This window comes from Canis lupus, chromosome 4, assembly GCF_048164855.1.
Source record: "Canis lupus baileyi chromosome 4, mCanLup2.hap1, whole genome shotgun sequence".
NCBI lineage: Eukaryota > Metazoa > Chordata > Mammalia > Carnivora > Canidae > Canis > Canis lupus.
In genome coordinates, this window is record NC_132841.1 from 35,287,523 (window position 1) to 35,314,930 (window position 27,408).

General features: G+C 58.2%; 2 protein-coding genes and 1 pseudogene across 5 annotated transcripts in view; 2 read left to right on the top strand and 1 right to left on the bottom strand.

Moving 5' to 3' along the window:
* BMPR1A (bone morphogenetic protein receptor type 1A) overlaps positions 1-5,357 on the top strand; it is a 140,647-nt gene extending 135,290 nt beyond the window's left edge. For both annotated transcript variants that reach the window (XM_072823863.1, XM_072823865.1), the window contains 2 exons: positions 1,067-1,197; positions 1,285-5,357. In XM_072823863.1, the coding sequence (XP_072679964.1) occupies positions 1,067-1,197; positions 1,285-1,410 (257 nt within the window). In that variant the 3' untranslated portion in view covers positions 1,411-5,357. The remainder of the gene's footprint in view (positions 1-1,066; positions 1,198-1,284) is intronic.
* Positions 1-27,319, bottom strand: MMRN2 (multimerin 2). 3 transcript variants are annotated; one of them, XM_072823862.1, is made up of 7 exons: positions 27,083-27,319; positions 18,259-18,387; positions 18,062-18,168; positions 17,897-17,977; positions 16,966-17,172; positions 15,225-16,853; positions 1-543 (listed from the first exon to the last, which is right to left on the bottom strand). In XM_072823862.1, exons 1-7 carry the CDS (start codon positions 27,244-27,246, stop codon positions 506-508), a joined length of 2,355 nt encoding a protein of 784 aa, XP_072679963.1. In that variant the 5' UTR covers positions 27,247-27,319; the 3' UTR covers positions 1-505. The 3 variants fall into 3 exon arrangements, with proteins under 3 accessions (XP_072679963.1, XP_072679961.1, XP_072679962.1); XM_072823860.1 differs by lacking the exon at positions 1-543 and adding an exon at positions 11,869-12,871 and having other exon boundaries at positions 27,083-27,318; XM_072823861.1 differs by lacking the exon at positions 1-543 and adding an exon at positions 11,869-12,871 and having other exon boundaries at positions 16,966-17,130; positions 27,083-27,317.
* LOC140631662 (ELAV-like protein 1) lies at positions 19,924-26,806 on the top strand (annotated as a pseudogene).
* Positions 27,320-27,408: the final 89 nt, after the last annotated feature.

The window sequence follows — 27,408 nt, forward strand, 5'->3', positions numbered from 1 at the left end:
TAGTTGTCCACATAGCTGAGATTTATTACAGTGCAAGGATACAGATAAAATCAGCCGAGGGAAACGGTGCACGGTGCAAAGTTCAGAGGAAGTCAGGCACAAGCTTCCAGAAGGCCTCCCCCAGTGGAGTCACACAGGATGTGCCTAATTCCTCCAGCAGTGAGTTATGACAACATGTGAAATATTGTCATCTAGGAAAGTTCATTAGAGACCTAGTAGCCAAAGATATTTTTGGAGTCTGGTCATGTGGGTACCCTGCGCCTAGCATGTACCAGAATTCCAGACTCCTAGAAAGAGAGCAGGTATTTAGTGTAAACCATATTGTTTGTACAAACAGTCTAGACACACGGTAAGTGGCCCTTATCATTTAGGGAAAGTTTTGTGTGAGTGTGGAGGGAATCATTTATGCAACCAGTTCCCAGACAGCGGCCCCGCGCCAGCCCTGCAAGCAGGCCTTTTCGAAGGCTAGCAGTCTCGGCCTGCTGTGTTAAATCTTTTCCATGTATCACGTTGTCTTTCTACTGCAGGAGGAAACAAGGCAAACTGTAAAACAAAAACCACATCCGTCAGTAAGAACAATTACGTATATAAATAATTAAATTAAAAATTGAAGGGGCACTTGGGTGGCTCAGTCACATAAGCAGCCGACTCTTGGTTGGTGCTCAGGTCATGATCTCAGGGTTGGGAGATCAAGCCCCTCATTGGGCTCCACGCCAAGCATGGAGTCTCCCTTTCCCTCTGCCCCTCCCTGGCGAGCACTTGCAGCTCACTCGGTCTCTCTCGCAATAAAATAAAAAATTGAAGGTAAATGAGTGCTTCACCTTACTTTCTTAAGGGATATCGGTATGTCCACAGGTATGACGGGGACTGATGGAGATTGAGGAAACATGGAGGCATAGGAAAAGAGAACACACATTTACTATTAAAAGTGAATCACTCAGCCTATAATTCTTTTCTTCCTGTAGGAATCCATTTTTACTCCCAAAGTCCAGAGAGAGGTGCTGAGTAGGTTGATCTATTCTGTTGAGTCACTTTTGTGCTCACTGTGTTTCCTCCCTGCCTGCAGGGATCGTGGAAGAGTACCAGTTGCCATATTACAATATGGTGCCCAACGATCCATCATACGAAGATATGCGTGAGGTCGTGTGTGTCAAACGTTTGCGGCCAATTGTGTCCAATAGATGGAACAGCGATGAAGTAAGTGGAGCTCCGTGCCCTGAGGAGGTGATTGGTAACTGTCGTCAGAGACCTGTATGTGCTCACTCCATTCTCTTTGCTTCTCAGTGTCTCCGAGCAGTTCTGAAGCTCATGTCGGAATGCTGGGCGCACAACCCGGCCTCCAGACTCACGGCTCTGAGGATCAAGAAGACCCTTGCCAAGATGGTTGAGTCCCAGGATGTCAAGATTTGACGGTGAAACAGTCATGAGGACGAACTCTGGACTGCAGGAACTGTTTTCACCCAAGGGACGGGTGGCGTTAGGCTAGAGTAAGGATGCTGACTTGGTTCTCAGACCCTCTCCTCACTACACCTTCACAGGCTGCTAATATTAAACCTTTCAGTACTCTGTAGAATACAAGCTGGGAACTTCGAAACACTTCGTTCTTTATATATGGACAGCTTTATTTTAAATGTGGTTTTTGATGCCTTTTTTTTTATTGGGTTTTTATGAACTGCATCGAGACTTCAATCCTGATTTAATAAGTCTCCAGTCAGACTCTGGGTACTGAATTCTCTGTTCATAAAATGGTGCTTTCTGTGAAAGCCTTACTAAGAAGATAAAGGAATTCAGCAGAGATGGAGAAATATACACTTTTGCCTTCTACCTGAGGAAAATTAATCTATTTGTATTCCACCTTTGTAAACAGCCTATGGGTTACGATCTGTTTGGGACACTACTTAGTTTAGGATAGTGTGTCATGCTTTGGTATTGGTGTGTGTGTATACACACCGCACACACCAGGATTCCTCTGCTGCCATTTGGATTAGAAGAAAATAATTTATGAATGCACAGGAAGATGTTGGTGGCTGTTGGTTTTGTGCTTTAAAAAAAAATGCATTATCTGACCAAGATTCTCCAATCACACAAAAGCCATTTATTTACCTTGCAAGTGAGCTAGCTTCTCTGCCAACTTTATTTTTTAACATAAAAGTTGATATAAAGGCCAAAAGAAGTTTAAAGTGTCTATAGATTTGGACTATTTTCCTTTCATCACCATCTTTTCCTCCCTCCCCTCCCCTCCTTCCTTCCCTCCTTCCTTTCTTCTCTTTCTTTCTTTTTGGTAATCCTCACTTTTGTCATGAAAAGCATCTTATCCAAAGTTGGAACTTCCAATGCCATGAAACTTCTAAAGAAAACACTTCTTATTGAAGTGAATTACTAATTACTGCATTTGATAGCAATGTAAGTGCCTATAACCTTGTTCTATATTCTTTATTCTCAGTAACTTTTAAAAGGGAAGTTATTTATATTTTGTGTGTAATATGCTTTATTTGCAAAACACCTCCTTTACGACCATATTTTATATATGTACATACATTCAGACTGTAGAAACCAGCTCTCATGTGTACCTCAGATCCCATCCTTAAGGGAAGAAAATTAAAAGATCATCAGGAAAAAAAATGTTATAAAGTAGAACTACATATAAATTTTCAGAATTCATGCGTTCAAAATCTAGGACTTTGTTATTCCGGCATAGACTTTTATCAAGATGCTGTCGTCTCAATTTTTTTTTATGAAAGGATCCTCCAATTAGAATTTTCTATTTCAGAGCTGATATAAACTTAACGACTATTTTGGGCATTTGAATCATTTGAGATTTTTGGTTTTATGATTTCTGTTCCATAACTTGTGAAGACAATGAAGAGTCAGGCAAAAAGTTCAGTATCTACTCATTACCTGTATCTATACCATATAGCTGTTATTCAATAAAATGCTACGTATTTTATGGATGCCTTGTTATCGCAAGGAATAATTCTGCTTTACTTAAACTTACACTTCTGCAATGCCTTTTTAAATACTGTCTTATCCTGAGCAAACAACTCATGGGGGCATAAAGTGAAATCATTTTCTTTGAATGTAACAAAATAAACATGATTATATCACAATCCAGTTAAAAATCTTTAAAGGAGAGGAATCAGAGCATGAATCCGTCCATTACCAAAAATCTGACTGGCATTTAAGGATGAAACTCTTACGTATTTATCTATACGTACGTCAGACTTCACAAATTTGGAATCTGCTTTAACCGTTTTAACCAAGTTTAGTAATTTTCATCTAATATAATTGAAGTTTGAAGTGTTGATGAAGATGAGTAAATGTACGTGTAGATAGTACCCAATAACGTGCTCTTCCGGAATGTTCTCCCCTATACTGAGAGAGATTCTGACCCATGTTGCCTTGTGATTTAAGAACACTTGTGAGCTCTGACCTTAATCTAAGATTAATCGTGCTTTATTTTTTATGGGCTAGCCTATAAATCTTGAACATTATTTGTCATCTTAATAACAAAGAACGTATGTAAAGAAAGGCAAGCTCTCTTACAAATGTTGAAATAGCGTGTGGAAGCAGACCGTTACTGATGGTATATACGTACAAGGTCACTATGTTGATTTTTTAAAATAAATTGATCTGTTAAAAGTGGTATCAAGAATTAACCTCAGCAACTTGTTCAATAAAAAAATTTTCTAAGGTAGCATGTTCTTTAAAAAGCAAATGATGCCATGTTTGAAATCCTAAAGTCCAAAAAATATGCTCGAAACTTACTTCCTTCTCTCTTTACTCTCACTGTTAAATTTCTAAGTTCATCCAATAAGGGAAATATGTAGAGACTAAGAGGAAGTATTACCTGGTACCACGTAGTTAATACTTTATAAAACCCTAGAAGGCATTATTGGGCCCCACTCACAATTTAGTATTTTAAAAATGTGTGGCTTCTGTCTGTCATCCTTTTAAATGAGTAAAACATAAGAACAAGCAAAAACCCAAAGCAAGTTTCTGAAGTACAGAATTTGAATCCAATTTCTCTGGAAATGTTTTCACGAAAGATCTTTCGGTCAACCTTTTATGTTGCATTTCCGATGGTCTAGAAGTGTCCCTAAAGTTAGAAAGCAGCCTATGGTTTCTGAAAATTACGTTTTCCTAGAATGGGCCGGATCTTTTATTTGTTCACTCTAAACTACTCAGTACCGTGTTCTTTCATATGCTTTGCTTCTGTTTAGAACAAAAATGTAATATAACATTAAAAGAATCCTGTATCTCTTAAACTGGCCCAAGATCAAATTTGATATTGAATAATTTATTCCAGGCAAGATTTTATAAACTAAATCTCTTGAGTTTCTTTTCATACACGTTGTTTGGAAATGTTACAGATACTTAAAATAATCCCAACAGAAATACTAATTGATTTTTTTGTCTTAAAGACTGTTGCAGCTCTTATTCTGCTTAAAGGAGTGATATTTACTATTTGCTTGGGTCAGCTGTTAATATAGGGGAGCGGTTCAGCTCCCTCAGTGCTCTTAGGAGAGTCACAGTGGAAACTGCAGAAAGCTGACATGTTCGTAAAAGCTGAGTTAAGTCTCGGGCAGCAGCCTGCGAAGCCACATGCAATGATCAATCCCATAAGGAAAGTATGTGAATGCTGCTTTTGCAAAGGATTAAATGTATTATTGTAATTTTAGCTCGTGTTCTGTACTATGCTTTCCGTGGAATCATTTAAGCCCTTTTAGTGACCGTTGTCCTTGCCCATTAAGAAACTAAAATGTAGTATATATTGTATAAAATGAAAATACCATTATAGCTTCGTTAGGGAAGTTGTACATAGACATTGAAAGAAGGGTTAAAAACGGTTTTATTATGCAATTGTAAAACACCAAAAATACAGATTCATCTTTGATATGTAACACACTAAATGTATTTTGTACAGCATCTGGTTTAAAAGGTGCCTTATTAAGTTTACCATTAATTGCTTTGTTCTATATATAGATTACATCCAGTGTATCATTTTTAAGTAAATAACCTTATTTTAGTATACTTTAGTGATGTGTTTTGTGGTAACTCGGACTGTATTGTGTATCAGAGGTCACGCGTCTGGTGAGCCTTTCTGATGGAAGTCAGGATGTTCATACACGCGTCCCTGAGGTGTCCGCCTCGGCTACCAGGAATCTGGTGTCGAGCGCATGGCAGGTAGGTGGCCGTACTCTCTCCCTGGTGTACATTGAGCAGTTATAAACCTGCTACACGGAAGGGTTGCTTTGCTTTAAAAAAAAAAAAAAATTCTAACTCAAAGTATGTACTCATTGCAGAAATTTTGGGAAACGAAAAGAATAAAGAAGCAAATAAAATCGCCCACAACCCTATTGCCACATGTGACCCTATTTACACTTGAATGTTGCTTTTCAGTCTTTTTTTTTCTGCTGCATATTTTTTTTTACAAAATTGAGATCATAGTATGTCATTAATATGCGTTGAAAATGTAACCTTAAAAAAATTGACTACATAAGATTCTAACAAGTAGATGAAATAATTTATTTTTGTAATTCCCTGTTGAATATTTGGGTTATTTCCATTGTTTTCAAAAATATAACAAATGTATTGAACATCCTTGTACATAAATCTTTTAAATCATACATTAATTCTTAGATTCCTGAAAGTGGGACCTAGTGGTAACGAACTTTGAAAGGATTGCATAAGATGGGAGAAATGCCCGTGCGTCTAAGGGTCTTGGTCAGTGTTGCCATAGCACTGGAGGGCTGCTTCCTGGGACCCAGGGACCCTGAACAGCGCTGCTCCTGGCCCCCACCCCCACCCCGGGCGGTGGTGGCTCAGGAGGGATCTGGGACTAGGTGGCATCGCCCCAGAAGTGCGTGTTGGGGTCGCTCACTGCAGGGCCCTCCTGGGAGCCCCGCTTGCTGTCCCTGTGCAACGCTTTCTTGGAACAACCACGTGGCCCTGCGGCCCGGGCACCCGGGCTTCCCAAGCCGCCCGATGCTGCGCGTGGCCTGCACCCCGGTCCGCTACGCTCGATTCCCTGCCCCCTAGTCTCACTCTCACGGAGGGAGGACTTGCAACAGTGACAGCTTCCAGGGTTTCTGTACCATTAGCAGCAGCCCTAGTGGAGAAGACGGTAGGAAATGAGGACCCTGTTCTTCCAGAATAATACAACCCTGGCAGGTAACGTCAAGCAGATGCTAATTCAAAAAAAAAAAAATTTTTTTTTTAAGTAATTCTCTTTTTTTTTAAGATTGTATTTATTTATTCATGAGAGACAAAGAGAGGCAGAGACCCAGACAGAGGGAGAAGCAGGCTCCCTGCGGGGACCCGATGGGGACTTGATCCCGGGACCCCGGGGTCACGCCCTGAGCTGAAGGCAGATGCTGCACCGTGAGCCCCCCGGGCGCCCCAAGCAGACACTAGGTCTTCATTCACTCGGGGGACTGGTTTGCTCCGTGGGGCTCATGCTTGCGCCCTTCTGGCAGCGAACCCAGAGGAGAGGCCCTAAGGAGCCTGGCTTGGGCCCTGGAGCAGGCCCGCTGAGTGGGGAGAGTGGTGGCACCGCCCTGATCCCACAGGGACCGTGCGTGAGCTCCGGGCAAGAGCAGGACGGGCCGGTCACCGCTGGACCTCGGAGGCTTGGTCCAGGCGCAGAGAGCACAGGGGGCCGGGAGGTGGGGCCACAGTCGCCCTCTGAAGTGGAAGTTGTCCTCTCGGTGGCAGGTGTGTGTGCGCCCACCTGCTCCCCTGCACCCCTCCTGGGCCGGTCCTCGTCCAGTTGCTTCCACTTTGTCCCGTGTGCTCAGTGGCTCAGTGTCGTTCAGGGCGATTCCAGATCCCCGGGGCTGCGTCCTCCTCCTCACTTCTCAGCCGAAGTTTTATACAGGAACCCTGAAGTGCTGCCTTGTCGAAAGTCCAACATCAGTATAAATGCTCCCGCCGAAAATCCTTTCAGGGGGGGCCCGGGGGGCTCAGCGGCTGAGCGTCGGCCTTCGGCTCAGGGCCTGATCCCAAGGTCCCGGGATCGAGTTCCGCGTCGGGCTCCCTGCATGGAGCCTGCTTCTCCCTCTACCTGTGTTTCTGCCTCTCTCTGTCTCTCATGAATAAATAAAAATCTTTAAAAAAAATAAAAATAAAAAATAATAAATGAATAAAATAAAAAACCAAGATGTATAAAAACTGGATTCTGTCCTCATCCTTGGCTAGCATTGGCGGGAGATGGGACCTAACTGACGACATTTCCAGCATCCCCATTGTCAGTAAGTCTGACGTGTCTAATTCAGGCCTTTGTAATTTAGTTTTCCATTCAAGAAACAGAATTTTCGGGCACCTGGATGGCACAGTCGGTTGAGCATCCGCCTTAGTTTCAGCTCAGGTTGTGCAATTGAGCCCGCCGTGGGCTCCATGCTAAGCATAGACTTTGCGTGAGACCCTCTCCCTCTCCCTCCACCCCTCCCCGTGTCTCTAAAATAAATACTTTCTTAAACAGAATTTTCTTTTTCTTTTTTTTTTCTTTTTTGATGTTTTGAAGTTTGAACTTGTGTAGGTACCTTGGTTGTGTGAGTACTGATGCGGTGCTTTCAACCTTTCCTCACACCGCGGAGCTTCCACCTTTTATTTCCCTCCTTTTATTCTGCTCTTTCTGGGACTCCTGTTGACAGATGTCAGGTCCCCTGGATGTTTCTTCCATTTTTCTTAACGTGTCTGTCACATGACCCATCTTACCTTCCACTTTGCAGCCCATCTAAATTTTTTAAAGATTTTATTTATTTGAGAGAGAGAGAGTGACAGAGAGAACCAGTGGGGAGGAGAAGGTCCCCGATGAGCAGGGGCCTGATAGGCTCCATCCAAGGGCCCCGGGGTCATGACCTGAACCGAAGGCAGATGCCTAACCCACTGAGCCACCCAGGTGTCCCTACATTTTTTTTTTTTATTTCAACCAAATTTTTTTATTTGGAAATAATTCCAAAATTCCCGAAAAGTTGGGAATATGAGGAATGGCATTTACACGTCACCCGGACTCGTCAACCCCCACATTTTGCCACAACAGCCTTGCTAGTGTGCGGGTACAGGATGGTACCAGCCCGTGCTGGGATGTTCATGCACACATGCACAGTCGCCCGTGACCCTTGCTGAGCCGCTTGGGTCAGATCAAGAGCTTGTGCCTCTCTCTATTCTATTACAAAACCACTTACGTGCAACTCCTGAAATCGGGCAAGTGGACACCGACACCCTCATAATTCTCAGCGGAACCACAACCTGCTGACCTTTGCCGCTTCTGCTACGGTCCTTGAGCACATTTCCCGGGTCCGGAGTCTGTCTAGGGTCCTGTGTTACTAAGTGTCACGTCTCTTTATTTTTTTAAAAGATTTTATTTATCCGTGAGAGACCCAGAGAGAGGCAGAGACGCAGGCGGAGGGAGAAGCAGGCTCCCTGCGGGGACCCGATGGGGGACTCAATCCCGGGATCCCGGGGCCACGGCCTGGGCCGGAGGCAGACGCTAACCCCTGAGCCGCCCGGGGCCCCTCGTCTCTTTAATCTGGAAGCAGGTCTGGAGAGCTGGAGTCTGTCCTCTGTGATACATGTTCCAGAGCCAGAGGCCAGTGTCTCCGCGCACGTACGTCTGTCCCTGCCAGGGCATCCCAGCGGGAGGCCGCGCCATGGGTCCCGTTCCTGATGGGACTGTCGACCCCTGTTGGGGTGAGACCTGGCTGCTTCACCGTTGGGTACTGGTTTTCCCTTCGTAGTGACGTGTGAGGAGACACTTGGAGCCTTGCTGCGCCGATGGGCATGCAGCGCGGCCGTGGCGACGGCGGGGACCCTGCTGGCGTTGGCACAGCCGCGCTGCTGACCGTGGAGCCCTGAATCCTGGTCGGAGGAGCCTGCAGGCTCCCCTCCAACTCCGCAAGTTCTAGTCTTAGGCCATCGTGGGTTTTGATGCTCAGATGGATCCGGACTTGAGCCCTGACGGTTGGGCCACCGGCCCTGGAGCCCTCGGGCCACGCGCCAGGCTTTCTTGGCTCGTCATACCTGTCGGCGCTTGCGACACGCTCCCCGGTCACCGGTACTTTGCATGTCCCGGCTGCGTCGCCAAGGACCCAACACCCTCGTGGAGGACGCCGATCGGAGGCTGGCACCTGAGCGGCAAACAAGATTTCCAGCTCCCCGGGGCCTTGGGGGCCTCGCTGGTCGAGTGTCTGCCTGCGGCTCAGCTCATGATCTTGGGGTCCTGGGATCGGGTCCCGCGTGGGCTCCCAGCTCAGCGGAGGCTCTGCCTCTGCTCATGCATGCTCTGTCTCTGTGTCTCTCTCTGTCCCTCTGTCTCTGTCTCTGTCTCTGTCTCTGTTCCTCTGTCTCTCTGTCTCTGTCGCTCTCTAATAAATAAAAAAATCTTAAAAAAAAAAAAAGAAAGAAAAAAAAAAAGATTTCCACTTTCCCGTGTTGTCTCTATCTAGACACCTGTATATTCCAAAACCTTCCGTGTTTTGAGTGTTGGGTCCTGTCAAGCGCAACTGTTTCCACAGGCCGCGGCGTGGGTGCTCCTCTTGGCGCCCGTGGGGCCCTGCTCCTCGCCTGCCTGTTTTTATCAAGAAGCGACGAGGCAACAGCCGAACGTTAGGATGCGCTCCTGCCGGGTCCCCGGGGGTTCAGCCCACCTTCAGCCCAGGCCATGACCCCGGGTCCTGGGATCGAGTCCCGCATTGGGCTCCCCGCGTGGAGCCTGCTCCTCCCTCTGCCTGGGTCTCTGCCTCTCTCTGTCTCATGAATAAATAAGATCTTTATAAAAAAAAAAAAAAAGTGCTCCTTCCTTCTTGCCTAGGGGTCTGGCCTTTCCCACTCGCCTCCTTTCCACTTATCGCCGCCCGTGGTCGGGCCAGGGGGACCAGAGGGGGGGACCGGGGGGCGGGGGCACTCAGGAGACAGGTGGCCTGCAGTTTTCGACGTTTTCGAGATGAACGTCCCAGGAACACTGGCAGTTTCCGAAATGTTTCAAAAACATTCTTCAAGGACCAAAAATCCAGGGACAGTTGTGTCTGAAGTGTGGGAGGTCAGGTGTCCATGCGCCCCTAGTCAGGCCGTCGCCAGTCGGGGGACCCACCGCTGCTCCCCGCACCGCTGCACCAAGCTCCCCGCCCGGCCAGGCGCTGGCCCCCACTGCTCTGCGCCCTCCGCGCCCCCAAAATCACCCCTGGCTCTGCGTCCCCCAGGGTCTGGGCTTCTGTCCCTCCGCCGCTTCCCGTCCTCCGATCTTCCTATCTCCCGTTTTTCAGAAACCGCGGAACTCCTCAGATCCGCTTCCTGCACCTTGTTGGTCAATACGACCCTTGAAGACGCTTCCCCGCCAGATCTGAGCTGCGGGGCTTCGTGCTCAGCCCAGGGCCTGCGCTGCAGCCTCAGGGAAGGGCGCTAACCCTGGGGGGCTGGGGAGACCCAGGAAAGAGCCTGCACCCTGGGGGGCACCTGGGGAGACCGGGGAAGGAGTCTGCACCCTGAGGGGGCTGGGGAGCCTCGGGAAGGAGTCTGCACCCAGTGGGGGGAACCTGGGGAGCCCCGGGAAGGAATCTGCACCCAAAGCTATTGGATGCCGTAGTGGAGATATGAACCTGTCAACTGAACCTTAGAATTCGTGTCAATCTGGTGTCCTCATTACAGAAGTGGGTTTTTTGTTTTTTTTTAAGATTTTATTTATTTACTCATGAGACACAGGGAGAGAGAGGCAGAGACCCAGGCCAAGGGAGAAGCAGGCTCCACGCGGGGAGCCCGACGCAGGACTTGATCCCGGGCCCCGGGGTCACGGCCAGGCCTGAAGGCAGGCGCTGCGCTGCTGGCCCCCCGGGCGGCCCTACAGATGTGTTTAACAGGAAATGTGCACTTTGCCTGGTGGTTAAGGTCTTGTTGACTAGAAAGCTTCCTATGTCACAGCCACTGCCTCTCGAGTTCTCGTCCCAGAAGCTTCCGGAGTGACCCACGGGCCCGATTCAGCAGTCGCGCCTGCACCTGTAACCCGGATGCAGGGGGCCGGCCCCGTGAGCCCTCGGTGGGTCAAGTGGCCCTGCTGGGGGGCAGAACACCCCCGATGAAATCTTAGATGCTGAGAGCGCACCACGCTGGGGCCTCCCCGGTGGTCAGCCAGCCTGGCCCGGGGTGATGGGCGTGAGGCACAGAGGCGGCGCAGAGGGTCCCTCGGGAGGCGGGCGCCCTGCGAGCAGCGGTCCAGTCGTGGGCCGGGAATGGCCCCGCCAGGTCACGCCTCAGGTTGGGACTGGCCTTGGCCACTGAGGGCCGCACTGGGCCAGAGGCCGTGGCCGGGGGGAGTGGCAGGAGGCAGCGTGACCTGGGACGCGCGTCATAAAGCCCTGAAATCCACAATGAAGCCGGCCGACGGGCACCAGGCACCTCGCTCCGACGGGGAAGCTCCCGAGGGGGGAACTGAGGTCGGGGCCGGCGGCCAGGCCCTCCGTCCCCTTAGCACCCGTGTTCCAGCCAGTGCAGCGCACGAAGCATGGCCGGTCCATTCGGGGGACACGTGCTTGAACCCATGGGCCTTAGAAAACCGGGAGGAGGGCTGAGCCGCGGCTGCCGGCCCGAGAAGGGTCTGCTGGGCCGTGCCCCACGCCCACTGCTGGAGCGCGGACGCCCCTGAGGCCGGGCCGGCTTCTCCAGCCTGTTCGCTGCTCGCGGGGCCCGATGCTACGGGGCCGGTGCAGCTCCCAGTGCTCCCGCCACTGCCCTCGGGAGGCCTCTGCAGGGAGCTCCCTGGACCGAGAGCGGCCGGAATTAGGGGAGTCGCGTTTGCCCCAAATAGCTGCATTGTGTCCCGCGTGTGCACCCCCTTTCCCGGGTCCCTTTGCTCTCCGCGAGGTCAGCAGGCAGGCATTCGGAGGGCAGTGCTTTATTCCAGGCGGGTCGTGACGGGGAGATCTGGACACGCGGCCTTCACTTCCCCCCTCGGCCCCCCTCCCGGTGACAGGCGCTCGTGAGGCTCGGGACGGCCACCAGGGCACGGTTGTGCTCGCTCCGGGTCATGCTGGGCAGGTGGCGGCCTCCACCCTGTGGACCAGGGAGGACAAGACGGGAAGCGAAGGTCACAGAGAAACTAGGGAAGGACCAGAACTAAGGGCAGCGGGGGCGGGGGGGGATTCTCTTCCCTGGTAACTCGAGCAGGCCTCAGGCCCATTCCCAGCAGAGGCGCCGCCGGCCGCTGCCCCGCTGCCCCGAGGTGGGGGGACGGGCTCCCGGTGTCGTCCCCAGTGTCACCTCCAGCATAACGTACTCCTCCTGGGGAGGATGAGGGGGAGGCGGCGGCAGGGGGTTTAGAGGTCGCAGCCACGGGAGAGCAGCCGACGGCGGGCAGGACCCCCGGAGTGGGCGTCGCGCGGGTCCATGCTCCCCGCACCCGGGGCCGCCGGGCGGCGCTCGGGCTCCTCTCCACACCGTCACCTCCAGGCCCCGCAGCTCAGCAGGCCCCATGCGGCGCCCCGGGCGGGCGGCCTTCAGGTCCTGAGCACCAGGAGCCCCCCGAAGGCCGAGGCCGCAGGGCTCCTGCTCCTCAGCGACCCCCGGGTCAGCTCGAACCACACCCTCTCGCCGCGCTGCAGCTCGGCCAGCGCGAAGGCCGTCGCCGTGCCGGCCGCCCTGCCATCCTCCGGGGAGCCCACGGGGGTCTGGCGGCGGCCCCCGAACACCAGCTGCCCGCTGCCCGGCCCGGGGCCGAACTCCACGCTCACGGCGAACAGGTAGACGCCGCGCTCGGGGGCCAGGAAGTAGCCGTGATCCGGGAAGTAGCTGCCGCCCACGTTGACATGCGTGGTGTTGAACTTGACGGTCTGCGGGGCCGCGGTGCCTCCTGAGCAGCTGGCGTAGAAGGCCGCGGGGGAGCCTGGAACGCAGGGCGCCGCTCAGTGCCCGCCTCCCCGCCCGCACATCGCACCCCCACGCCTGCCCGTCCCCTGCCAGCAGGGCCACCGGGCACCCTGGCTGACGGCCCGTGCCCCAGTGGCACCCTCGGGCCGCAGAGCCCCCGCCAGGCCAGCAGGACGGGAACACCAGCACCTGGTCTCTGCCCCCTGAGCACCCCCTTCCCCTCCCAACGCCCCGAGAGCCAGGCCTCCCTCCTCTGGGGAAACCGGGGCCGCGGGCGCTCGACGGCTGCCCGAAGCTGCGCAGCTTTGCCAGGGCGAGAAGGCCGGCCCCCCACGCTGGGGCACCCACCCGGAGCCTGGGCTGAGGGATCCAGACGGGCCCAGAGGGCGAGCCCGCGCCCCGACGCACGCGGGCCAGCACCAGGACCTCGTGGGGCGAGTGTTCGGTGAGCCATGGCCTGCCTGGGCCGACGGGGGGGCAGGACGGGGCCACGGGAGGGGAAGTGCCGGCCCCCGGGCTCCGGCCATGACCCCGGCCTTGGCACCGACAAGCCACGTCCCCTGGGCGCCCCCCCCACCCCCCGCTGTCTGTCCGTCTCCTCGCTGAGACCAAACTCCGCGTGCCGGAGGGGATGAAGCCAAGCTCTGCCGCAGGAGGGCCCCGCCGGGTGCGTAGAGACCTGGCCCCCCGCAGCCCCAGCACCTGGCTCCCAGCCCAGCAGCAGGCCCGGGGTCGGGACTGCGCGCCTCATCCTGGAAGGCTCCAGAGCGGGCAGGAGGGCGGTCCTGCAGCACCCCAACAGGAGCTGGGCGCTCGCCCGGCTGCAGGGGCCCCACAGGGCCCCCGCCCGCGCCCTCCGCAGCCGCCCGCAGGCAGCAGGAAACTGAGGCCAGCAAGTGCACTGGCCGCGAGGGGCTGTGCGCTGTCCACAGGGCGGGCAACCTTGGGACGGGCCCCGCAGCCAGGCCGCTACTTCCCACACACCGGGCTACCCGCAGTGTAGACAGCCCGACGGCGGCCCTGTCCCCAGTCCTGTGTCCGGAGGAGGAGTGGCCACGCCCCAGGGCCAGCCTCCTCGGGCAGGGGACGGTCACCTCTGTCTAGGGTCCCCTTCCCAAGGCCACACGCAGGGATGGAGGGGCCAGGAAGGGGGGGCTGCACGCACGTCAGCCTCCCAGCTGGCGACCCAGGCCCCGGGGCCCCGCAGGGACCAGTCGTCAAGGGCCTGTCGCACAGGAAGGGCCAGCACCCTAGAGACCGCATGGCAGGGTGCAGGGCTCCCTGTGCCACCTACGGCCGTGTGACCAGGCCCTGGGCCCTGACCATTGGAGACTCCACAGGGACCCGGCGGGGCAGCGGGATACGCCAACCACAGGGCCACGAGGCCTCCTGGCCCCTCCTCGGGGGCTGCCGCGGCAGGTGACCCCAGCCCCTGTGCGTGTGTCTGTAGGGGAGCAGGTTAGAGACTGCGGGGCGTGGCAGGGAGGCGGGAGGAGCTGAGGCCGGGCCTGGGGCTACCCCAGCTCCAATGACGGTTGGCCAGCGGTGCTGACACGAGCCTCAAACATTTAGTGGGGGCCCCCGCGGGCTCCCCAGCCTCCGCCCCGCAACCTCTGCCTCCTGCGCATGAGGCAGCATGAGAGGCCCCGGCCTGAGCAAACGGGTCAGGGCCAAGCTGGCCCTCAGCACTCCCGGGGCGCAGCCTCCCCGACCTCTCCCACGAAGGCAGCCCTGTGCCCCGACGCCCCGGCCTCCCCAACACCCTGGCCTCCCGGCCTCCTTGGTCCCCTCAGCCTCCCTGATGCCCTGGCCTTGGGCACTCACCTGCCTCCCCGCCTCCCCAGCCTCCCTGACCCCCTGGCCCCCCTGGCCTCGGGCACTCACTTGCCTCCCTGCCTCCCTGGCCTCCCTGATGCCCCAGCCTCCCCAGCCTCCCCAAGACCCCAGCCTTGGGCACTTACTTGCCTCCCCAGCCTTCCGGCCTCCCTGGTCCCCTGGTCCCCCGGCCTCCCCAAACCCTGGCCTCAGGCACTCACCTGCCTCCTTGGCCTCCCGGCCTCCCTGGTTCCCTGGGTCCCCCCATCCTCCCCGATGCCCCAACTTCGTGCACTCACATGCCTTCCCGGTCCCTCTAGTCCCCCTGGTCCCCCCAGTCCCCCGGGTCCCCCTGGCCTCCCCGGTGCCTGGACCTTGGGCACTCACCTGCCTCCCCGGCCTCCCGGCCTCCCCCATCCCCCCCAGTCCCCCCAGTCCCCCGGGTCCCCCCGGCCTCCCTGACACCCCGACCTCGTGTATTCACCTGCCTGCCCGGTCCCCCTGGTCCCCCTGGTCCCCCTGGCCTCCCCGATGCCCCAACCTCGCGCACTCACCTGCCTGCCCCAGCACCGGCCCTCTGGCGGGCTCGTCCGCCCCAGGCTCCGCTTGCTTCCTGTCCCTCCTGCGGGTGCCGTCCAGCCCTTTCTGCCTCTTCCCCTTCCGGCTCAGCATGGCCTGCAGCTGTCCCAGGTCCAGGCTGACGTTGGCCGCCAGGAGCCCTTGGAAGTTGCCAAAGAGGCCGTGGAAGAGGCGCTGGTGCTGCTGCAGGTCGCCCCTGGTGGCGGCCAGCGCCTGGCCCAGGCCATCAACGGTGGCGCGGAGGGTGGCGTTCCCGGCGGGCCCGCAGCAGCCGGCCACGCGGTCCAGGTCGGCGTCCAGGCGCTGCAGCTCTCGCGCCAGCCCCGCCGCCCCAACGGCCTCCAGCGCGTCCACCCGCGCGGCCAGCGCGCCCCAGGCCAGCGCCTGCTCCTGCAGCCCGGCGGCGGCGTCGCGCAGGGTGGCCACGATGTGCTCGTAGCGCAGAGGCAGCGCAGCCGGGTCCTCGGCCAGCCGCTCGGCCATGTCGTCCCCCAGGAGCGCGGCCAGCGCGGCCTCGTGGCGCAGTGCGTCGTCCAGCAGGGCCGCGAAGTGGCTGCGCAGCCGGCCCAGCTCCCGCTGCACCTCAGCCTGCGCCTCCTGCAGCGCCCGCGCCTCGCCGTCCAGGGCCCGCAGCGCGCTCCGCAGCCGCGCCCGTTCCGCCCGCGTGCGCTCGCCCTCCTCCTGCTGCGCGGCCACCGCGCGGGCCAGCGCCGCCACTGAGCTGCTCAGGGCCCGCAGCTCTGAGCCATCGGGCTGGGGGCGCTCGCCCAGGTCGTCGGGGATGCCGTCCAGGCCTGTGGGGAGCTCCTGGCAGGTGCAGTCCTTGGCGTACCTGGCGAGGTCGGCGTGGCTGCCCTGCAGCTGCTGGACGGTGAGGTTGAGCTCCAGCAGCTGCCGCTCCACCTCCTCCCTGTTCTCCTCCAGGATCAGCGACTTCTCCATGAGGGCGATGCGCAGCTCGCGCAGCGCCGTGTGGTTTACCTGCAGCTCCCCGAGCCGCCGCTCCACCCTGCTGATCTGCTCGAAGGTTTCGTCGGACTCGGAGTACAGCTCCTTGATCTCATCGGCATGCTGCGCCAGGGTGGCCCCCATGTCTGCCAGGGTGGCCTGCAGCTCTGCGTCCCTGCGGCCAGCCGCCGCGTGCAGCGCCGACACGTTCCTCTGCAGCTGGCCCAGCCTGGCCTGCAGGCTCTCGGGCTCGGGCCTGGCCGCTGCCCCCATGGGCTCCTGGGCCCTGAGGGCCCTCTTGACCTTGGCGTCCACATCCGCCTGGACCTCGGAGAGCGACTGCTGCAGGGAGAGCTGCTGAGCGTGCATCCGCTCCTCCACGTCCTGCCGCAGCTGCGCCACCCTCTGCGCATTCTCCTGGACCTTGCTCTCAAATTTGGCGCCGAGCTCCTGGAAGTCAGCCCTGGCCACCGCGCTCTCCCAGACTCCCCTGATGGCCTGTCGGTTGGCCTCCACGTCCAGAGACAGGTTTCTCAGGGCTTGGGAGAGGCCATGCAGGCTCTGGTTGACGCTCCTCCAGGTGGGGCTGAAATGCACCTGCAGGAAGGCATCCAGGTGCAGTGGCAGCACCTGCTCCAAGGATGTGCTGGGAACCTCTGCAACAGAGACCCGCTCTTACCCACGCTGCCCTCCCCCAGCAGGGACCAGGGCGCGTCCTCTGAGATCCAGGCCCTCCGGCCTCCCTCCTCTCTTGCCCTCGGGCCTCACCGGGCTCCGTCTGATTCGCCTCCATCGCAGCGGCTGTGAGGTTGCTTTCCAGGGCCTTCCACAGGCCCGGGAGGCCGTCTGCCACCTGGTGAAGGTCATTCTGGAGGTCCTCCAGCAGGCGCCCCTGCTGCCCCAGGACATGGCTCAGCTCCGCAGCCCGCTGGCCTGGAGACACGGAGACAAACGTCCAGGCCTGCCTCCCCGGGCCTGGCCGGACCACGGGGTACACAGAAGGAAAGTTCCAGGTTCAGACGGAAATTTCCGGGGGGGGGCAGGGGGATGGTGACGTCCTCTGAGCAGGAGCTCAGCAGCTCAGCTCCAGAGGGGGAATGCCCACCCACGAGCCCTCACCCTCACCCTCACCCTCACCCAGCACCCGCAGCAGACATGACTAATCGATCTCGGCACACTTTGCTCCTCGGCTGTGTGGACGCGGCCTCTCAGTGCCACTCAGGCAGCCCTTGCCAAGAGATAGGCGTTCATCGCATGACGAGACTCACTCACCATCCCAGACGTGGCCCAGCCTGGAGAGGCCTCACGAGTGGTGCCTCTGGGTGGTTCTGTGCGGACTCTACACCAAGGGTGGCATGACTTCCTGGCCCTGGGAGGGCGCGTGTGGGAAAGCGTCCTGCAGGCCATGGGATCTCGCACCATTCAAGGGCCAAGGAAGGTGCCAGAGGAAACTGTCCTTCCCAGGACAGGGAGTCGGGGAAGGGGGTGCGTGTGCTTAGGCAGCGGGTGGCAACCGAGGGCCCTGCGACTCTGGCCTGCTCGGTGTGGGGGCAAGCTGCCCCAGAGCCACAGAAGGGCCCCTGCCGCTCCGGGCATGGAGACTTCCCCAGCCAGTCCTGCCCTAGCCCAGGAGAAAGGGCCTGGGAGCACTTCTCGGCGCCTGCCTACCCCTCCTGCACCTTCTAGGCAAGCAGCGTACCAGGTTCCAAGGCGACGGGCCCGTCCCAAGGCTCCTGCAGGCCGTCACCTGGGTCCTCGGGCTCAGGGGTAGCCGTGGGATCTGCAGACGGGAGGTGGCTGATGGTGAGCCCACAGGTCAGAGCACCCACCGGACTTGGAGGGGGGGAGCCCCGGGGAGCCCTACCGTGGTGCTGGCAGTCAGGGCCCGCAAAGCCAGGGCAGCACTTCCAGGCCACGGAAGCCAGCACCTTCTGCTTGACCTGGTACACCGGCTTGTGGGCCACGCGATACCTGGGGAGAGATGGCCAGCTCGGTGACGCCAGGGCAGCCAGCGGGGACGCAAGAGGGTGGCCCACCCTGCCCCATCCGGCCCCTGCTCACATGACTCGGACTCTCTGGCAGTCCGGAGCCCCCTGCGGGCATGGCTGCTGCGAGTGGACGAGGAATTTCTCTGTTTTGCAAGCGGCTACAAAGGTCACCAGCCTGGACTCCTGGTAAGGGCACCAGTTACTGGAAGACAAGCCAGGAGAGAGGCCTCCTGAGCACCCCAGCGCCCCCCCATCTGGCCTGGAGGTCAGCAGTGGTGCCAGCCCCACCCCTGCCTCCCTGCCCACCCACACCAGATGCCTGGGATTCCAGAACCCATTAGCCTGAGAAGAGAGCCCTCTTGCATTATTCATCCCTCCTTCCACTCCGGACAAAAGCTCCAGGAAACCCGCCCTGCAGGAGCATCTGACCACGGCCCCTGAACCAGCGGCCAACCCAGAGAGGCTTGAGAGCACCCCCAAAATCACACAGCAGAATTACCCATGGGCCAGGATGGGCTCTCGGGGGTTTCTCTTGGGGCCAGGGAGGCAGCACAGTGCTGCTGGGGCTGGAGAGAGGCCTGAGTTCAAATCCTTGCCACCTAGTCCATGTGAGCTGGAGCGAGGCACTTAGGGCTTTCCCCCTCGCCCACGTCTCGGATGGAGGTGCTGCTCCGCTCCTCCAAGCGTGCGGGTGAGGACCCGGGGCCTGGCTCCCGACAACACTGCTGCCCCGTCACTGCCACCTCTTTCCTGACTGCAGACCGGGCTGCGGGGAGGGCACCTGCACCCTGGCCATTCCCCGCATCATGGAAACGGACTTGCAAAGAGTCATGGGAGTGGACAGCTGAGAGTAGTCCCCACTCCAGGAAGTTCTGCAGGGCTGGAGGTCACGTGCAGCCTCTCGGTCTCTGCCCTTCACCCCTTCACCAGGCTCCTTTGCCTGGTAATCAGCTCCCAGGGTTCTCCGGGGTTGCAAGAGGCAATGACCCACATCGCTCGGCTCGTGGCCGCTGAGCTGAGCAGCACGCAGTGCCAATACAGACACACAGACCTTCCCTGCAGGGTCCCAAGGGGAAGCAGGCAATCGCAGGTGGCGTGGAAGCTGCTAGGACCCGGGGAGCCATCCAGGAGGTGGTAACCAGGCACCAGGAGCTGTGACAGGCGTATGGCCCGCAGTGCAGGGGTTGGGCAGGCAAGTGGCCCAGAGATGCTGAGAGGCCAGGCCGTGGGGTCCTTGAATTCCCGCTGGGGACCCGGCCTGTGTCCTAGAGCACGAGCTGTGGAGGGGTCTGAGCAGGGAAGTGCCATGAAAAAGCCACCCTGGCTTCTGGGGACAGAACGGATAGGAAGGGGCAAGCTGTAGGTGGCTGTGTCAGGGATGTAGGTGGGAGATGTTGGCAGGTCCCATGGGAGACGGCGGTGGATGCAGAGAGAAGGGGCACACTTGTCAGATATCAGGAGGCAGTGTCGGGGGCCTTGCAGGTGGAGTGGCGCGGCTCTCGGGCTGAGGGTGTATTCTCTGGGGCCGGCCTCCCACCTGGGGCCGCCGGGCGCCACCACACAGGGATTCTGCCGGGGTGGAGCGGGGAAGGAGTGAGGGGGACCGAGTGACGACACCCGTTACAAGGCCTGGGCCCCCAGCCTGAGTTCCCACTCAGTTCTCAAAGCCTGGCAGCCAGCCTTCCCCCCGGGCCGCAGACTGAAAAAGCGTGTCAGGAAAATGACCCCACTCGAGAGGATGGACCGAAAACACGACAACATCAGGGGCTCCCCGTGCAATGGCCCAGCAGGGCATAGTGTGACGAAGGAGGTCAGGAAGCCGCATCCGCACACCCAGGTCCAACCAGCTTCGTAGTCTGCTCTCAAGGGGGCAGACGTCTGAGACGACTCCTGAGAAAGATCTCCGTACAAAAGGGGGAGGTCGGAAAAAGCAACTGGGGGGAAGAATCAACTTGGAAAAAGCCAGCACTGCGCAGAGAAGTCCCCCAAATGTGTACTGATAGCCCCAGATTGATAAAGGAAGAATAGGAAGCTATTGGGGCGCCCGGGGGGCTCCGTGGTGGAGCGTCTGCCATCGGCCCAGGACATGACCCTGGGGTCCCGGGATCGAGTCCCATGTCGGACTCCCTGCGTGGAGCCTGCTTCTCCCTCCTCCTGTGTCTCTGCCTCTGTCTCTGGGTCTCTCATGAATAAATAAATAAAATGCTTTTAAAAATCTGAAAGGGGCGCGTGCTGAGGAGGAGCCGCCGCCTGCCCCGGAGCAGCCCCGGGCCCGCCCACCCGCGTCCAGATTTTTTAAAACTCCAACGTCTAATGGTTATGAAGACCACGTGGCCGAAGCCTGCGGGGATGATATCGGGAGAACGAATTTAACTGTCAACTACCGCCCTCGAGGCGTGACCCAGGATGAGGCACGGAGTCCGTTCAGCAGCATTGGTGACATGACCCTGCAGAACCCACTCGGGGTAAGGCAGAGGGCACAGCCCGGCCACCACGCCGTGAGCCATGTGACCGCAGGGGCCGAGAGCAACCACACCGAATGGCCTGCGGCTCCAGTCGAAAGCCATCAAGGTGTCGTCCGCACCCCAAGCTTGGAAGTCATCAAAGACGCCAACCTGCGCAGCGGTGGGCTCCCGCAGACCGTGACCCGGACGGGGAGGGCGTGCTCCCTCGGTTCGGGGGAGCCACCAACTCCCGGGGCCTTGCGGATCAGACCACAGGTTTGTCCAGAGGGGTTGCGTTTATCTGGTTCGACACACGGTCGGAGGCGGAAGGGGCAAGTACCAGTCTCAATGGTCATAAACCCCCAGGTTCCTCTGAGCCCACTACAGTGAGGTTTGGGCCAACCCCAACCGGAACCAACCCGTGGCACTGCTCTCCCAGCGGTACCGCTCGCCCGCCAGGTGGTTCGGAGGCCCGGTTCGCCGCCAGGCGCAGAGATTCAGGTTCTCCCCTGTGGGTGTAGATCACGAGTGGGCTTTCTGGTGTCAGTGTCCTGGGCGACGCATCTTCGGGCTGGTGCATCTTCATCTACAACCTCGGGCGGGACACCCATGAGGGGATCCTCTGGCAGATGTTTGGCCCCTTTGGGGCGGTCACCAATGTGAAAGTGATTCGCGACTTCAGCACCAACAAGCACAAAGGCTTTGGCTTTGTGACCATGACAAACCATGAAGAAGCCGCCATGGCCGTAGCAAGTCTGAACAGCTCCCGCCTGGGGGACAAAATCCTATAGCTTTCCTGCAAAACCAACAAGTCCCACAATAACTTGCTTATGCTTTTTTTTTTTTGTATGGAATAGATAATTAAGAGTGAAGAAGTTAAAACTTTTTTGTTAGTGTACAACTCATTTTGCACCAATTTTCACAAGTGTTTGTCTTAGTCTAAATGAGAAGTGAAAAGGTTTTTATACTCGGGGATGCAACCTACATGTTCAAATGTTTGAAATCCCACCATGTTAAACCAATGTAAGTTTCTTAAGTTATTTCCTTTAAAATATATATTAAACAGAAATCTAAGTAGACCGCATTGACTAACCAGTCCCTCGGGATGGTGGTGAACCTGAAGCATGCTTTAACTTCTAAGACTAACACTCGTTTCATTTGGTGTCTCCACACACTGGATAAAAAACACAAAAAACAAACAACAACAACAAAAAACAACAAAAAAGGCATGACCTTTTAGTTTTAGTTTTCAAACGAAAGATGTTAGGCAGATGCTGAGTGTGCGTTTTCTCAACTGCTTCAACATTTTAAGCGATTTCGGCTTTAGTTGACAGGAAATTGCTTTCCCAAGCAGGTGCCATTGCCACCTCCTGCTCACTCAGCCCCGGGGCTCTGCAGGGGTCCTGGCAGTGGCAGCAGGCCGTCCAACGGGGGGCCGCCACCGGGGAGGGGCCGTACGCCAGGCCCTCCAGAGAAGGGCACCCACGGGTTTCATAAGCCCAGGCGCCAATGGGAACGGACCAAAGAGTTTCAGGGAAACTCCAGTATATTCCAGAGTCAGACCTAACTCCAGGGCATGCCTGAAGATGTGCTGCTCCTCTGACATCCCGGATTTCTGTGCACACGTTGCATGCACGGTGCCCTGCACACCGGGCGCTGGTGTTCCCAACCATTTCTCCACTTTCCAAGAGCAGTTCACATAGCTCGAATGCCTAAGATTGCTCTATATTTTAAGAACACAGAAACAGGGCAGCCCAGGTGGCTCAGCGGTTTAGCGCCGCCTTCAGCCCAGGGCCTGATCCTGGGGACCCAGGATCGAGTCCCACATCGGTCTCCCTGCAGGGAGCCTACTTCTCCCTCTGCCTGTGTCTCTGCCTCTCTGTGTGTCTCTCATTAATAAATAAATAAAATCTTTAAAAAATAATCACAGAAACATTTGAGCATTGTATTTCTCACATCCCTTCTCATGAGCGCTAGACTTGTTTCCATTTTAGTCAGATTTTGTTTTGAAACTTTGCTTTCATATCAACACTCAGCAGAAAAGTACTCACTTCTTGCCAGTTATCTATTAACAACAACAAAAAAAAAAAAAACAACTTTGATTTGTAGCTTTAAAGATTAACCCTCCCAAGTTCTCTGCATAACTGCCTTGACATTTTGGGTTGTTCTGTTAATTTTCTTTTGCTTTTTTGTGTTTTTTGTTTGTTTTTACTTTTGCATTTAAGACCATTAAATTTTATTTTGTTCTGCTCGGAAAAAAATAAAAAAAATAAAAATAAAAATCTGAAAGGAAAATATCTCCAATTTAGAATCCTATACCCAGCCTAACTATCAAAGTCAAGGGAGCAGAATAAACACATTTTCAACCAATCGGGTCTCAAAACGCTGCCCACCTCAGGGCCCCTCATCATCAGGGAGCTACTAGAGCAGTGCTTTGGAATCTTGCCGTCAGATCTTCACGTCAAAGCCACCGTGTGGCACTTCATAAAGAAGAGCCTCTGGGCTGCAGTAGGTCAGTGGGGCAAGTGTCTGGGGCTGGGGCTGGGCCTCAGCATTCTCAAGCGGCCTGGGTGTTCCAAGTCAGAGCCCAGGAGGCGCTCCACTTTGCCAGAGGTGCCCCAGCTGCACAAGCCAGAGCACCCAGACAGAGGAAAGCAGGGTGTCAGGAGACAGGAGCTCTGGCAGGGAATTGAGGGGAAGGGAGTCCCCAGGAAGATGGCACAGGGAGCGCCCCGTGCAGCCGCGGGCAGGTGGTGTGGGCCAGTGTCCAGACCGGAGCACAGCTAGGGCTCCGAAAGCCACGCCACCGAGAGACCCTGGCAGTCAAGCATCTGGCATGGATGAAAGGGGAGAGCAGGCGTGGACAACAAATGGGCCAAGAGTTTGGGGCTGAGTAGTGACAGAGACACTAAGCCAAAGAAACAAAAACCAATGGAGGTAGTTGTTTATTCCAGGGAAGATGGAAGGTAGGAAGCTGCGGGGGTGCGGGGAGGACTCGCGGGGTGTTTCTTCTCAACTCTCCACTTGGAGCAGCGAACAGTCACGTAGAAGTAGATACTCAAAATGACAGTACAGGAGGAGGAGGGGCAGGTGGTGCGTGTGTGCACGCACTTACGCACATGCATGTGTCCTTGCACACCTACGTGTGAACAATGGGGTTCGGGTATGGGGTGGGAATGAAAACTGAATCGTGGGGGCTGCTACTTCCCAAGAAGCAGCAATCTAAACACGTCAGTTAGAGACACAGGTCAACGGCAAAGGATTTACCTGGGGAGTCAAAGGTCCTGCCTCTGGGGACCCGTGGGGACAGGGGCTTCTGACTGTGTCAACTTAGGCCCTAGCCACAGCCGACCCTGACCCTGACGTCAGCGCAGTTCTTCCATAAAGGGGCAGAGAGCAAACACCTCACACGAGGCTGACTGCATAACCTGTAGCGCCCGGCGCCAGGCGAGACTGTGGGACAACGGGTGTTAAACCCAGCGGGGGGCCCTTCCGTGGGCGCCCTCTGTGGCCGCTCGGGTCACATGCCCACGGAACCCACCGGACTTCAGGCAAAGAATATTTACTCAGCGCATCAGGAGCTGGGCCCACAGCTTCGGGGCCACAGGCGGGGCGGCCCCCTGCACAGGCCAGTCCAGGACCCAAAACTCCCACCCAGGCGCTGGGGATGTGCGGGGCCGGGGCCAGGGCCAGTGGTTCTGGGGGTGTGTGCGACCTGCGTGTAGGGGGCGCAGGCCAAGGACGGCAGCAGCCGGCCCCCCGCGGTCCGAAGGCCAGGATGCCTGCCGAGAAACACCTGCGGGCAACCAGGCTGCGTTCTGGGCTCCCCCTCCCGGGGCGCAGGGTGCAGGAGGCCCTGCCGGGCCGTGGGTGCCTGTCAGCCTGCCCTGGGGGGGGGCGCTGGGACTTTCCACCCCAGGCTCCTGGGACCGGAGGCGGTGCCGCCCACCCTTCCTGCCCAGGAACTTTCTCTCCTGACCTGCCCAAACCTCAGCTCCAACTGTCAACCCGCCCACGCTCCCCCTCCCTTGGCAGCCTGTCCCCTTGGCACCATGCAGGCCGCTGGCCTGCGGGCCCTGGGAACATTCCTGACCTTTGCTTTGGTTTCCTCCAGCTCCTGGCAGCCCCAGAGCCTGAGCCCCATTGTTCTCAGTGCGCTCTCCCCCACCCCCCCACCCCCGTGCGCCCTCATCTCCTGGGGCCCCCTGCAGCCCCCCCAGGCTGCACCCCATCAGGAGAGCATCTGCCGGAGCCCGGGGTGGGGGGGGTGGCCCTTCCTGTCCCCCTTCCTGGACCCAGGGTGGCCTTGAGCAAGGCCGCCCCACCCCCCAGGATATGCAAGATGATTCCCACTTCCAGCCTCCCTGGGGGCAGAGGGAGGGGACGGAGGCCAGAGGGAGGGAGCTCCAGCTCCAGGGAAAGTGTCGTGGGTGGACGTGCAGGTGCCACCGCGCGGAGGGGGGGGGCGGGGGGACGCCGACCGCCCACATAGCACAGCCCTGGTCACAGCATTTCACCAGCTCTGTCTGTGGGCTGGGAAGGGGCTGGGGCAGGGGCCTGCGGCCCTCTGTGGGCTGGGATCCCCTGGGGGTGCCCGGCCCTGCTTCCCGGTGGCCCCAGGCAGGAGCTACAGCCCTGGAGGTGGCTGTGGCCTGCGCTCCTGTGCCACCCCTGCCTCCGGCCTGACGCCTCCGGGCCCGAGCTCTCAGCCACAGAGCATCGCAGGTGCTGCCCGTTTGGGGCCAGACAGACGCCGGCCATCAGGGCCCTGCCCTGTGCTACCCCCACCTGGGTGTGGGCCCCGCTCCGACCTCCCCAGGAGCTGGTGGCCCGGGGTGGCGTCCCCATCCCTCTGAGCCTCACGGCCCGTGGAGAGGGCAGCGCAGCCCCGAGCACCTGGAGGGGGGCACCCTGCCCTGGGCTCGCTGGGCCCCCACGTAGGCACTGACGGGCCCCCATCCTAACTGCTGCCCGGTCCCACTCCCACGGGAACCACGGAGCATCGCAAGAGTCCAGATGCACCCGGCGCCGGGGGCCCGGGCCGTGGGAAGCACACTCACATCCCGCCCCCACCCTGCGGCCTGGCACCCGGCACCCGGCACCCGGCACCCAGCACCCACTTGTTCCCTTTGAACCTGTCCTTGCAAATAGTGTGACCTGGGCCCGTGTCCAGGGCCCCCAGTGCTTACGAGGAACAGGTGGGAGGAACACGGAGGCCTGGTCCCTGACGACAGCCCCACGGCCCCGGGGCAGGGGGAGGCCAGGCCGTGGGCCCTTCCGCCTCTCCCTTCACAGAGGAAGCAATCGGCGGGAAGCTGAGCAGCGTTTCCTTCCTTTCACACCGGCCCCTCGGCCCCTGGAGGTGCTGACAACCGGGTGGGCCTGCTGGGCGCGCTTCCCCGGGAGCGGCCGTCCTGGTCGGCGCCCTCCTGGCACCCCGTCCCACGAGGGCTGGGGGGCCGGAGCCCCGTCGGAGGAGGGAGGGCTGGGGGGACTGGGCTTGGTGGCCTGAGAGCAGACCTGAGTCACCTGTGTCCCCAGCCCACCGGCCACCTGCCCCCGTCTCCAACCCATCCCACCCCCCACGCCCACCCTGCACTGAGCCGGTGCGACCGTGAGCGGGCCCCCCACCCCCGACGGGCACTGGGGGGGGTAGGTCGCGCCGCTCACCCCAGATCCATATGAACGCCGGGAGCCATGGGGGTGGCTCTGCGTGCCCTCGGCTGTGTGACCGGGGCGGCTGCTGAGCCTCGGGCTCCTCCACCACGCGGGCTGTTGGGAGCATCGCCAACATTGGGAAGGGGACAGCTGAGATGGGCCCGGGGAGGGACCCCCGGCTCCAGCCCTGGGCCCAGACTGGGGGTCCGGTTCTGACGCCACCGCCCGTGTCCAGCGGGGCCCCGGAGGGGTGCTCCCTGGCTGCCGCGGGCCCCCTGGGCTCCGACCGGAGCGGGGCGCCCTGCGTGCTGGCCACCTACCCTAGGGCCAGCCTGAGGACCCGCACCGGGCCCCCTCAGGCGAAAGTCCAGGCCCAGGGGCATCCGTCTTCTCTGACTTGGGCCAGGTCAGCCTCATGTAGGCTCCACTGTCAGTTCACCTGCTCCCAAAAACTGCAGCCACTGCCGGGCCAGCTGGAAACTTCCGGAAGGACTGCCCCTATCGCCCCTCTCATGCTAAGGGGTCGATGGCAAGAAATGCTCCTGCCGAGCCCCGGGTCTCCCGCCTGCCACGGGCCAGGCCGGGAGCGTCCTGTGGCGCCCGGTCCGGGCTGGGGGGGGGTGGGGGGCTCCCGAGGGAGCCTGGCACGTGGTCCCATTAAGCCTCACCGGCGGCCCAGCAGGTGAGGAAATGGGGGATGCCGTGGATGGGCAACCGGGTTCCCAGGAGACCCTGTCCGGCGGGACTGGGACTCGGCTCCCGCACGTGACCGCCCAGAGGTCAGGTGGCCCTTACCGTCTGCCGGGGTCCCCGCTGGGGTCCTCAGCCTCTGCCGTCCAGGCCCCAGGGGGCCGAGGGCTGGGCGGATCCGAGCCCCCGCTCCCTGCGGCCTGCGCCGAGGCCCCCAGCAGCCCCAAGCCCAGGGGCCCCCCGAGGCCGAGCAGCAGCGTCAGGATCATCCGGGCGGCGGCGGCTGCACCAACTGCTGCTGACCGTGACGTCGTCTTCGACTTAAGTCTCAGAAGGAAAAGAAAGCAGAGAGACAACAAAGAGAGGAAGTGGCCTGGGCCGGCCCACCGGGCGAGCCCTGTCCGGCCCCCCCCCGCCCCCCACGGCAGCCA